General features: G+C 47.3%; 1 protein-coding gene across 1 annotated transcript in view; it reads left to right on the forward strand.

The window, feature by feature from the left end:
* CLEC16A (C-type lectin domain containing 16A) overlaps positions 1-13,268 on the forward strand; it is a 210,612-nt gene that overhangs the window by 147,984 nt on the left and 49,360 nt on the right. The window contains 3 exon segments of the mRNA XM_032604590.1: positions 5,760-5,911; positions 8,043-8,247; positions 9,961-10,125. Coding sequence (XP_032460481.1) covers positions 5,760-5,911; positions 8,043-8,247; positions 9,961-10,125 — 522 coding nt within the window.

Here is a 13,268-nt window from a genome sequence, read left to right on the forward strand (position 1 = left end):
CACCTGCTCTGCCCCTAGGGCCCGGTCCCTCCCCACATGGAGACTTGGTCTCCATTATGGTTTGTGGTCCCGAGACCCAGCATCCCTGCTGGCCCCCAAGCCTCTTGCGGCAGTGCCAAGCCTCATTCTTCACGGTCTGGTTCCCTATTACAGGATCTAACACCCACACGTTTGTTGAACTGGACGCCAGAGCTCTTCAGCTCACACATCTGGCCAGTTTGGAAACGTGCACACCTGTGTGCCCAGAGGCGCTGCCGGTTTCTTGCCGTTGCCCTGGTCTCAATGATGGTCACTGCACTTCGGGATCAGGGAGAGCCGGCCGGCCGACAGCTGGGCCTGGTGCTGCTTCCCAACCCTGGCTGGGCCCCAGAAGGACCTGAGGCCCTTTGCGTAGGAGAGTCACTTCTTTTTTTATTTAAGTACACAAACAACATACCTCTTAGAAAAATCAGAACACTGCATATAAATTAAAACGACCTTGACCCCTCACCCACAGTCCCACCTCCTCCCCTCCAAAGAGGTAATCACTCTGCACCCTGCCAGACATTTTCTTAAACTTTTCTTTTACACACACATACTTGAGTCCATAGAAAATACACAGTGTCATTTTGTGTGGTTTGATTTTATACAAATTGTGTCATACTGCACGTGTGATGCTGCAACATTTTCCACTCAGCAGCACGTTCTTGAGACTAAACCTTGTTGAAACATCTAGAGATCTCACTCCTTCCTTGTTATTGTCATGTGTTTTTACACCGAATAAACATACATTTTTTAAAAAAGCTTTCCCTTCTCACCGGACATCTGGGTCATTACAGACCCAAATCCAGCTGTCAATATCCTTGTTCCTGTCTCTCAGCCCAAGTATGTCTTCCTGGGAACACACCAATTGCCGGGTCATAAAGTGTGAAACTTTCAGTTTTGATAAATAATGCTGATTTGCCCTTCAAAATGGCTATGTTAATTAATTCTACAAGCGGCGTTTGAGAATGTCAGTTTTTCTGTGGCTTCCCCAGTACCTGATGTTATCAGACATTTTTATTTTTGCCAGTGCCGTGGGATCCAGTTCTCATTTGTCTTCTGATTTAGCACAAGGGGGAGCACCTGTGTGTGTGTTCATTCTCTTGTCTGTGAATGGCCTGTGGAGTTCTTCATATTTTCTCCTTTATTCATCTTTTGCCTTTTAAAGGTATTTTGCAAATATTTCCCCTAGTCTGTTTATGGGCTCGTTTGTTACCCATGAGGTAAATTTTAATTTTGAGGTAGTCAGTTTATCAACCTTACACTTATTTATTCATATGTATGGATCCTCATTTCTTTTTTAGAGAAATCCTTCCCTAAGGTCATATGGATAGTCTGATAAATTTCTGTCAGTTTAAAAACTAAAGCCCTTGGCCCCACCCCTTTTGAAGTGAAGTTGGTGGGGGAAGGACGCGGGAGACCCAGGTGGGCCGAGAGATTTGAGCAGTGCCAGTGTAGGGGTGGCCCGTCACCTGCACGGGCCTCCCCCGACCACAGGCCAATCCTGAGAGGCCGCCACGCACCCCGACATAGCCGCCGCTTCTGAGTCCTCCCCACAAGCCTGCATCCCTCCCTTCCGCTACCTGGGTACCCGGCATGCCTCCCCCCGGCTCAGAGTGAAGTCCACGGGCGCCTGCTCACAGGCAGCAGGTGAAGGACTTGGACCGTGGGCAGAGCTGGGCCCCGTTCCACAGCTCTCTCTCCTGGGTCCTCCTCCGACGGGAATGCTCACAGCCAGCATGTGAAGCAGCTGAGGGGAGAGCCCAGGCGGTGAAGGCGTTTCCTGAGATGCCGCCCCAGGGGCCCGCAGATGTCACCCCAGACAGACAGACTCCCTTGATCTCTCTGCAGGGTGCCCATATGCCCTTCTGTTAGTCCACGGAAGCCGCTTCATTTCTCCTTAACTGCCCCCACAGCTGCTGAAAAGCCAAGGGCTCCTTCCCTCTTGGAGCCATCCTGTCTCACTGGTGACGGTTGCCTCTTAGTTTTCTTACAAAATCTCTCACGGGGCTTTGATGTCTCAATTGCATTTCTGAAAGTTGTTCCACTTTGGGGTTTTGTCCTTCATTTTTTGTTCTTTGTGGCAGAGGTGGTAGGTCTATTTTTCCCCCTGAAGTCCCTAAGGCCCCTGGGCTTTGTAAAGGGGGTTGCCTGCCGACAGACCCCACTGACACCAACACCCTGGTTGTGCCCGCTTTCCCAGCTCTCACCCGCACATGAACCTCTTCTGTGAATGTGGGGAAAGAAGAGCCAGGTTGTCCTGTTGAGGGGGGAAGGGAAGGGGGAGAGAAAGAGAAAGGAAAAAGGAAAGAAAAGGCATCCTTTATGAGTTTAGTTTTCTCTTTTTAAAAAGTAAAAGATTCTAATTGGGGAACATGTTTTAAGTATTGAGTAAAGAAAATAAACTCTACCTACCACAAAGAAAATGTTTGTAAGAAAGAGTGTGAGGACTTCCATTTCTGATAATACAGAAGACTAGTGTCTTCCATGTGGAACTAGAAATTCTGGATACAGTCATTTTTAGAACTCTTCTTAAATACTTGGCTGGACCCTTGGGAAAGGGAGGAATTTTCTTGCCCTCAATAAGAGAATGTGGAATCCAGACCGTTGAGCCTGTCTGGTGCTGGTGTTTGCCATGGGGTATCTGGCTGTGCCGGGTGGTCATATGCTGGGGAGGAAAGACAGAAACACAAGGTCTTTCAAAGCTGAGATGATAGACCGGAAGGCATCCCATGAAGCCAGGATCTCAGACGGATTATGCTCTCAGAGGGTTAAACTGAGGTGGTGTGGGAGGTGGGGGGAGGGGGAAGAGGAGGGAGGGGAAAAGAAGATGGCAGAGGAGAAATGTACCTATCATCCCTTAGATCTAAATGAAAAGTAAAAATGGAGAGGGGGTGTGTGGTGAAACCTTGGCAAAATACCTGAGCCCAAGGGTTTTTTGTTGTTGTTTTGTTTGTTTGTTTATAAATTTATTTATTTTATTTATTTATTTTTGGCTGCGTTGGGCCTTCGTTTCCGCATGCAGGCTTTTTCTAGTTGCGGCGAGCAGCGGCTACTCTTCATTGTGGTGTGCAGGCTTCTCATTGCAGTGGCTTCTCTTGTTGCCGAGCACGGGCTCCAGGCGTGCGGGCTTCAGTAGTTGCGGCACGCAGGCTCAGTAGTTGTGGCTCGTGGGCTCCAGAGCACAGGCTCAGTAGCTGTGGCACACGGGCTCAGTTGCTCCGCGGCATGTGGGATCTTCCCAGACCAGGGCTCAAACCCGTGTCCCCTGCATTGACAGGTGAATTCTTAACCACTGCGCCACCAGGGAAGCCCCTGAGCCCAACTTTATCACATGTGCTTGGGGCCAGAATTGTTACTATCTGTGTTACCTTTCCCCCCAACCGGCCACCAATAAAATGAAGCCAAATATTAGGTCACAGAACGTATTGGGGTGATGAAAGTGTTCTACAACTGGAGTGTCACAGTCAGTGCACAGCTGTAAATTTACTAAAACTCAAACTGTACACTTAAAATGGGACAATTTTATGGTATATAAATTATTCCTCAATAAAGCTGTTTATGAAAAAAAAAACCCACCTACCATTCTTCTAATCAGGACTGTCATTTTTTTTTTTTTTTTTTTTTTTTTTTGCGGAACGTGAGCCTCTCGCTGTTGTGGCCGCTCCCGTTGCGGAGCATAGGCTCCGGACGCGCAGGCTCAGCAGCCATGGCTCACGGGCCCAGCCGCTCTGCGGCATGTGGGATCTTCCCGGACTGGGGCACAAACCCGTGTCCCCTGCATCCGCCCGCAGACTCTCAACCACTGCGCCACCACGGAAGCCCTCAGGACTGTTTTTTAATGTTTCAGTATATTTCTCTGTGCTTGTATTTCTTTGTAGGGATACTTTTTTTTTTAACATATCAACATCATAGTTATAAAGTTTTTATCACCTTGTTCATTTAAAATTGTAATGTCTTTTCCAATGCCATTGCAGTTATTTGTAAATAGGATTTTTTACTTGGGTCTTTAATACGTATTTCAAAAGTACATGTTGAATACTTTCTCATTTTAAAATAATTTCAAGCAATACAGTGGTATAGAGGGCAAAAATTAAAGTTCTCCTGTTGATACCACAGACACACACACACACACACACACTCTCTCTCTCTCCCACCCACCCCACTTCCCTCCCCATAGGTAACCACAGTTCACAGTTTAGTTAAACATAATTTTTTTTTTTTTTTTTTTTTTTTTTTTTTTTTTAATTTTTTTTTTAATTAATTAATTATTTATTTTTCGTTGTGTTGGGTCTTCGTTTCTGTGCGAGGGCTTTCTCTAGTTGTGGCAAGCGGGGGCCACTCTTCATCGTTGTGCGGGGGCCACTCTTCATCGCGGTGTGCGGGCCTCTCACTGTCGTGGCCTCTCTTGTTGGGAGCACAGGCTCCAGGCGCACAGGCTCAGTAGTTGTGGCTCACGGGCCCAGTTGCTCCGCGGCATGTGGGATCTTCCCAGATCAGGGCTCGAACCCGTGTCCCCTGCATTGGCAGGCAGATTCTCAACCACTGCGCCACCAGGGAAGCCCTAAACATAATTTTTAAATGGGTATATAATTTTCCATATGATGGGAAAAAAATCATACTCAAGTGGTTCCCCTATTTGGGGGCATTTAGGTTGTTTCCTAGTTCAGCTGTTTCCTTTAAAACATGTTACAGAGGGGCTTCCCTGGTGGCGCAGTGGTTGAGAGTCCGCCTGCTGATGCAGGGGACACGGGTTCGTGCCCTGGTCCGGGAAGATCCCATATGCCACGGAGCGGCTGGGCCCGTGAGCCATGGCCGTTGAGCCTGCGCATCCGGAGCCTGTGCTCCACAACGGGAGAGGCCACAACAGTGAGAGGCCCACATACCACAAAAACAAAAACAAAAACAAAAAAAACAAAAAACATGTTACAGAGGGTTTCACTGGAGGGAACTCAAAGCAGACTGTAGATTTAATGGCTCTGCGTTACTCTGGTGATTTCAAAGCCATCAAGGACAAGCAGTTAATTAGACCTCAAATCTGGGAGTAACTTCCAGCTAAGAGAAGGGACCAAGCATAAGCTGAGGACCCCCTGCTAAATGCTTTACCTACCTGTTCTCATTTTAAGGCATCAGACATCTCAAGATAGGGGACATTATTCCCATTTTACAGATGGGAAACTGTGGTTTAGAGAGTCTAAGTGCCTTGCCCCAGATGGCGCATCATCTAGTGTAGAGCTCGGCTCTAAGTTGTCAGACACCAAACTGAGGTCTTGGTGATTCTATAACTGAGCGAGGGGCTCCTCGTTTCCTGTCTTCACTTAATCTAGGTGAACACCATCACAGGTGTAAACCACCAACGCCTGCAGGGAAGCACTGAAATGTTACTGGGATACCGGATTTGTTGGTTATTTTTTTAGCTACAGGTGCAGTGCCTAATCCACAGCTAACATTGTACTGATGCTTTATGTACTTTATCTGAGTTAGTCCTCACAAACAGTGCTTTGAGTGGGAGGGGCATGATCCCCATTTTTCAGATGAGGAATCTGAAGCCCAGAGAGGTACAGTAAGTTGCCTAGCATGACTTGGAGGAGGGACTCAGACCCAGGTGTGTGTGACTTCCAGCCCAGGCTCCGGTGCCAAGCTGCATTGCCCGGCAGAACACAAGTCAGCTGGAGTGTGTCCGTCAAGCTGGGCAGCGGACTGCACCTCACTATGCTCTCTGTCCCCCTCTACCACAGACAACAGCGACCTGATCGCATGCACGGTGATCACCAAGGATGGCAGCATGCTCCAGCGGTTCCTGGCTGTCGACATTTACCAGATGAGTTTGGTGGAGCCTGACGTGTCCAGGCTGGGCTGGGGAGTGGTCAAGTTCGCAGGCCTTCTGCAGGTATGATGGCTGAGAGCTCCGGAAGCTCTTCTCGGTTGGCTGTACAAACACCCACAAAAGTGTCATCTTTACGGTCAAGTTCTAATGACATAAGGGCCACATGAACAGATTATCATTGACAAAAGTTAGAATACCTCACAGATAAGAGCCAAGTCCCCTTTGACCAAAACCCAGTTCTGACTCCTCTCATCCGTTATCAGATACGGTGCTTTGCCGAATATGTGTATGACTATAACTACATGTACTGTTTTTAAAAATTGTACAACATATAGTTGGAATGGGGTGCGTGTGTGTGTGTGTGTGTATTTTTTATCCTGTCACATTGAATGTATTGTAAACTTTGCTTTTTTCACTCAACTAATGTTTTGGAGAACTGACTGTGTTAGTCTCTGCAGCCTTACTGGTGTTCTTTTAACTGCTTCCTGACCACACACCAAGGCAGAGTTAGCCAGCACCCCGTGGCTGCTTCCAGCTTTTTACCTTTACAGACAGTGCTGCCGTGAACAGAATTGTCCTGACTTCCTTGTGCACTTGGGCCAACATTTCCCTAGGGAAGATACCAAGAAGTTGGGCTGTGCCTATTTCCTCTCTAGAATGATTGTTGCCACTGGTGATTTATGGACGTTCCTGTGTCCTCCACCTCTCCAGCAGGCCTGGGCTCTAAACTGCCAAACGTCAAGCTGGAGCGTGGGTTTTCTTAATGTTTGTCTAAATGATGGGTGACTAATGCCAGCTAGTTGGTCGAACGAAGCGTGGAACCAGATGAGTTGAAAACAGCCTCCAGCTCACGCCCTCCCCAACCATCACCCCCGCCAGACCCCTGGGCCCTGAGTTGCCCTGCGCTGAGTCCGTTTCCTTGCTGGGCAGTCCTGGTTGCTGGCAAGGCCTTGCTGGGGCGACCCACATCCACCTCTCCAGGGCAACCCACTCCCCAAGAGGACCACCCACGTGTTTGAGGATGCTGTTGCAACCATTTCCCAGCCTCCTCTTTTTCAAGATCTTTCCATTTAAAAAAGGTCTTTTACAGAAGGTGGTGTGAGAAGCAGCTATCTGAAGAACCTCTCATTTAGAAAAAGACTTCCGCGTACGAGACTGTCCATTAGGTGACTTAGTGCTTCTTATTTATCTAGGTTTATGATCAATTTCCTTTAGAATTTAGTGTCAGGAAAGTGTTTTTATCCCTCAAAGGATTAACACATGTCGTCCCTCAGACAATGAAAGGCACATAAACCTTTTCTTTTGGTTGTCTTCCAGTAGCTTCTATTTGTCAGGCCATTATTACATGCCAGCCTCTCTCTCCGTCTTAAAAGCGTAATATCTCATCTAATTCCCACTGCAACATTTTGTGCCAGATTGAATGCCTGTGAACAGTATCTGTCTTGCTTCATGAGCCTTTTCAACATTTTCCCCACCTTTCTGACTTTCATGTCTGTCTCCTGTCTCCTGCTTTGATCTCAAACCTTACTCAGTGGGAAGCAAATTCTTTGCACAGAATCCAATCTGAGGTTTTAGATTGGATTTGTCCTGAGGATACTTGCTGTACGTGAGTTCTCCTCTACCTTTCAAGTGTAACTTTCTTCAAACGTCTGCTAAGTGGTCCTCCCCTGTTCCTTTCTTGGAGTTAGCTATTTCCTTTAGGGACCAGGAATTCGTCAGAGACATACAAATGGGAGCTAAGGATGCCCCCTTCTTAAGAGAAGCAAGGAAGGAATTGTTACGCTGGAGGAGATCACACTGGAAAGGACTAGGAACTTAGGTTTGTTATCTCTAGTTCTCCGAAGCAACAATTGTTGGAGTCTGTTGGGCTCCCTGAGGCCCCATGTAGAGGCTGGTGTCCCGTGTGTTTACTAGCTGCCTCAAGTTCTCGCGGGGATGGAACCGGCCACCACAGCCAGCATCAGCCACTTGAACTGTCTGTGCTTCCCACCCCTCACTTCCCGCCAGGCCTGGCCTGGTTTGTGCCCATCCTTGACTCTCTCAGACTTGGGGGGCTGATGGTCTCCTCCAGAGCAAAAGCAAAGTTCAATCTGGGGGACCTCATTCTAGATGAGATGTGAATCCACAGCTTCCGAGCAGCTACCTTCCCCCTGAACCTAACAGACACCCTTTCTTTGGCCTCCTCCCCCCGCAGGACATGCAGGTGACTGGTGTGGAGGACGACAGCCGCGCCCTGAATATCACCATCCACAAGCCTGCATCCAGCCCCCATTCCAAGCCCTTCCCCATCCTGCAGGCCACCTTCGTCTTCTCGGACCACATCCGCTGCATCATCGCCAAGCAGCGCCTGGCCAAGGGCCGCATCCAGGCGAGACGCATGAAGATGCAGAGAATAGCTGGTGAGTGCAGCCCCGGCGGGTGTCCTCTCTCGGCAGTGGGGCAGCAGCTGCCGCAGGCCATCGGCATGACTCTCACGTTGACCTTGAGAACCCTTGTGACTCCTCTAGAAGAGGAAACGTATGGTTCAGGAATGAGTTGTGTTTTGGTGAGAGAATGGAGAACCTTGAGTATTTGATTCTACAAGTCTAGGGCTGCTTGGAAGAGGCAAGCCCTCCCTCCCAGGCAAGAGGCAGCTGTGAGTGTGGGACGACGGTTCTCCCTCCCGCACACGGACGTTCTCTAGCGTATGCCTGCAAAGCGCTTCGACGTTCCTCTGCCACCTCTGACCCTTAAAACAACCCTTGAGATGAGTAGGGCCTGTTCTGCCCATTTTACAGAAGAGTAAACTGAGGCTCAGTGACTTGCCCACAGCCACGCAGGCAGTTAGTTGGCAGAACCCAAACACAGAACTTCCTACACTAATGCCCATCCCTTCCTCCTCTCCGTTCCCAGCTCTCATGAGAGGCAGCCCTGCCTGGTGAGGGGCCGTAACCCAGCACTGGATTCGGAAGTGTTGTTGCACATTGCACCGGGACTGTGGTGAATCTGTGAGGTGGCCCTACACTGCCCAGTGTCAGGAAGGCCCCAGCTTTCTTAGAAGTGAAGGCACTGAAATGAGGGCATTCCCTTCATCAGGGTGGAAGGCACAGCGTCCTCCTCGGGGAAAAGGCGTCCTGTCAACTCCTAAAATCACAAACAGCCTTTCACAAGAAACCAGTGTCTTTCAGCTCAAGCACCAGTGGTCGTTCTGGTGTGGTCACTGGGAGGCTTTCCAGTCCACTGGGAGAGAAGGGGAGCGTTCTCGAGGGGTCACCTAAAAAGAAACACTTGGAGGGCAGGGTTTCTGGATATCGCGAACTCAGTCATTTACTGCACGTGCCCCGTTGATTTGTGCAGGCCTGCATCCCATATAGTCCTCATCTTATTTCTCACTTAGCTGAAACTTGGCCTCCAAAATCATTACAGAAGCATTTTGTAATGTGCAAAGTGACTTAAATCATTCAGTCCTTTCTCTTAAGATTTATTTCCAGAGGGTTGTTTGTTTTTTTTTTTTAATGTAAAGCAATTTCTCACAGCTGGCATGAAGGCTAAATATTTCATTTGAAAATTGAGAATTATGCCGTAAAGTGGCTGTTAGAACTAACGCCTTGGGTATTTCTCACATTGATTTTAAAAAGCCCCTCCAAATTGCTGTATCGTGAGATTTCTGCATGGAAGAGAGGACAGCAACAGAGACACACACACTCATAAATACACAGGCACACGTGTGTGTAAGTTCTGTCTCACACACTCTTCCCCACACGCATAGATTTATGAACTTTCACAGCAGAATTGACCCCGTTTGCTTTGGGGTCTGAAACTGTACCCAGGGCTAAGCCTTGGTAGGGTCTTTAGTGTATGGAAGCCAAGAATCCGAGGTGAAGATGGGCCTGGCATTCATCTCTGAACCACTCTGTAGGCACTGCTTGTGTTATGAACCTCAGGCGGGACCCTTGGTGTCACGCTGGTCACCCCAGTTCGAGGCTGCTGGCTGCCTGCTTGGCATTGTCCGAGGGATGTGCCTGGCAGGGATGTGGCCACACCTGCTACAGCCGTGCCACCCAAAATCTTGTCACCTACATTCCCATCCCACGCACGTGCTGAGCTTGAGCCACGGGTTTGTTTGAACGTAGCCCTCCTGGACCTCCCGATCCAGCCGACAACTGAAGTCCTGGGGTTTGGTCTCGGCTCGTCCTCCACCCAGCACCTGCCTTTCCGCTTCTACGACCAGTGCCGCCGGGGCAGCAGCGACCCCACAGTACAGCGCTCTGTGTTTGCGTCGGTGGACAAGGTGCCAGGTAAGCCAGCCCCCACCCTGTGCCACCTCCTGTCCCCTCCGGGGAGCGGGAGAGGGGTGGTTCCAGGACCCTCTCTGTCTTGAGCCTGTGTAGGCTTTCCTTCCCCTCTCAGAAACCCCGTTTCTTAGAACTTATCAAAGTGCTACACAAGATTAAACACAAGCCCCAGAAAGAAATCTTGGCTTTCTCTTTGGTGTTCTGCCGCCGGGGTTTGGTTTTCCAGAGATTTGTTTGAGGGTGTGGAAGAACTTCTCAGAATTAAGGCTAAAAATTTCTTGGAAATTTCTTGGAAATACTTCAGATTATTAGTAACGAGGTTGTGGGAGAGTCATTTCCTCCATGTAGGATGACTAGGAAGAGCTAGTGTGTGCAGTTCCTGTTTAAGCCCCTGAAGAAGTGAGACTTCAGAAGAAGGTTCCGCTGCCCCTGGGGCGGCTGCCACTCTCTTCTTTCTGGGATCCTCTCTTCCCACTTTCCCCGAAGCGCATCTCTAACTTTCCTCCCTGCCTCTCCAAAAGAGAAACATGAATAGAAAGTTCAAGGTCGCCTGGTGAAGCTGAAAGTACTGGTTCTCCAGAAGGGCCGGCAGGCTCCCCCTTCCTGTTCTGACATGTCTGCTTTAAGTAAATCCATATGCATCCCAACCCCTCGAAAGACAACCTTGCCCTTGGTTACAAAGCTTCAGAAAACTGGCCAAGCTGTCCCTTGCAACTTCACTTCTCCGCAGTCAGGGCTTCGAACCTCAATTGCAAATGTGGCAAAATGTTTTCAAAAGCAGTTGTACATTTAAGAACAAAATCTAGTGAAAAGAACCTGACCCAAACAAGGATCCCTGTTTCCCCTCCACCCCATGATTCATTCTGATTTCATTCTTCGATTTGATTAATTCATTTCAGAAATATAGTATATACTATAAGCATATGATTTCTTTAAACCCAAACAGGACATGATAAAATGAAAAATAAGACTACTTGGCCCCAGAAGTGACCATGGTTAACAGTTTCTTGCATTTCCTTCCAGAAATGTTTTGCTTGTCTGTTTTTACACCCGGGGTTATACCATATGTGTGATTCTACATCTTGCCGTTTTCACTTATTGACAAGTCAGTGTTACGTGTAAGCACATGTAAATCGACCTAATGCTCATTCACTGTTGTGTGGTATTTTATCATATGGACGGAACAAAAAAGTCTTTTATAACATTTTGTATTGATGGACATTTGAGTCGTTTCCAGTGTCTTGCTCTTCCGTTGTCAAAGTGAACCTCCTCGGGGTATCTTTGTGTAAGTGTGCAAATCTCACGTGTCTATGGGATAAATTCCCAGCGGTGGATCTGCTGAGTCAAAGGGGAGGTTTTTTCATCGTAATATATGTAGTCCCAACATGCACTCTGGAAAAAGTGCGCCAGTTCACGCTGCCACCCACTGCCTGCAACTGCTTTCATTCTTTTTTTTTTTTTAAACATCTTTATTGGGGTATAATTGCTTTACAATGGTGTGTTAGTTTCTGCTTTATAACAAAGTGAATCAGTTATACATATACATATGTTCCCAAATCTCTTCCCTCTTGCATCTCCCTCCCTCCCACCCTCCCTATTCCACCCCTCCAGGCGGTCACAAAGCACCAAGCTGATATCCCTGTGCTATACGGCTGCTTCCCACTAGCTATCTACCTTACGTTTGGTAGTGTATATATGTCCGTGCCTCTCTTGCGCTTTGTCACAGCTCACCCTTCCCCCTCCCCATATCCTCAAGTCTGTTCTCCAGTAGGTCTGTGTCTTTATTCCTGTCTTACCCCTAGGTTCTTCATGACATTTTTTTTTCTTAAATTCCATATATATGTGTTAGCATACGGTATTTGTCTTTATCTTTTTGACTTACTTCACTCTGTATGACAGACTCTAGGTCTATCCACCTCATTACAAATAGCTCAATTTCGTTTCTTTTTGTGGCTGAGTAATATTCCATTGTATATATGTGCCACATCTTCTTTATCCATTCATCTGATGATGGGCACTTAGGTTGTTTCCATCCCCAGGCTATTGTAAATAGAGCTGCAATGAACATTTTGGTACATGACTCTCTTTGAATTTCGGTTTTCTCAGGGTATATGCCCAGGAGTGGGATTGCTGGGTCATATGGTAGTTCTATTGGTAGTTTTTTAAGGAACCTCCGTACTGTTCTCCATAGTGGCTGTACCAATTCACATTCCCACAAGCAGTGCAGGAGTGTTCCCTTTTCTCCACACCCTCTCCAGCATTTATTGTTTCTAGATTTTTTGATGATGGCCATTCTGACTGGTGTGAGATGATATCTCATTGTAGTTTTGATTTGCATTTCTCTAATAATTAAGATGTTGAGCATTCTTTCATGTGTTTGTTGGCATTCTGTATATCTTCTTTGGAGAAATGTCTATTTAGGTCTTCTGCCCATTTTTGGATTGGGTTGTTTGTTTTTTTGTTATTGAGCTGCATGAGCTGCTTATATATTTTGGAGGTTAATCCTTTGTCAGTTGCTTCATTTGCAAATATTTCCTCCCATTCTGAGGGTTGTCTTTTGGTCTTGTTTATGGTTTCCTTTGCTGTGCAAAAGCTTTGAAGTTTCATTAGGTCCCATTTGTTTATTTTTGTTTTTATTTCCATTTCTCTAGGAGGTGGGTCAAAAAGGATCTTGCTGTGATTTATGTCATAGAGTGTTCTGCCTATGTTTTCCTCTAAGAGTTTGATAGATTCTGGCCTTACATTTAGGTCTTTAATCCGTTTTGAGCTTATTTTTGTGTATGGTGTTAGGGAGTGATCTAATCTCATACTTTTACATGTAGCTGTCCAGTTTTCCCACCACCACTTATTGAAGAGGCTGTCCTTTCTCCACTGTACATTCCTGCCTCCTTTATCAAAGATAAGGTGACCATATGTGCATGGGTTTACCTCTGGGCTTTCTATCCTGTTCCATTGATCTATCTTTCTGTTTTTGTGCCAGTACCATAATGTCTTGATTACTATAGCTTTGTAGTATAGTCTGAAGTCAGGGAGCCTGATTCCTTCAGCTCCGTTTGCCCACTCTCACCACTCTTATTCAACATAGTTTTGGAAGTTTTAGCCACAGCCATCAGAGAAGAAAAGGAAATAAAAGGAATCCAAATCGG

This window comes from Phocoena sinus, chromosome 15 (assembly GCF_008692025.1).
Source record: "Phocoena sinus isolate mPhoSin1 chromosome 15, mPhoSin1.pri, whole genome shotgun sequence".
Classification (NCBI taxonomy): domain Eukaryota; kingdom Metazoa; phylum Chordata; class Mammalia; order Artiodactyla; family Phocoenidae; genus Phocoena; species Phocoena sinus.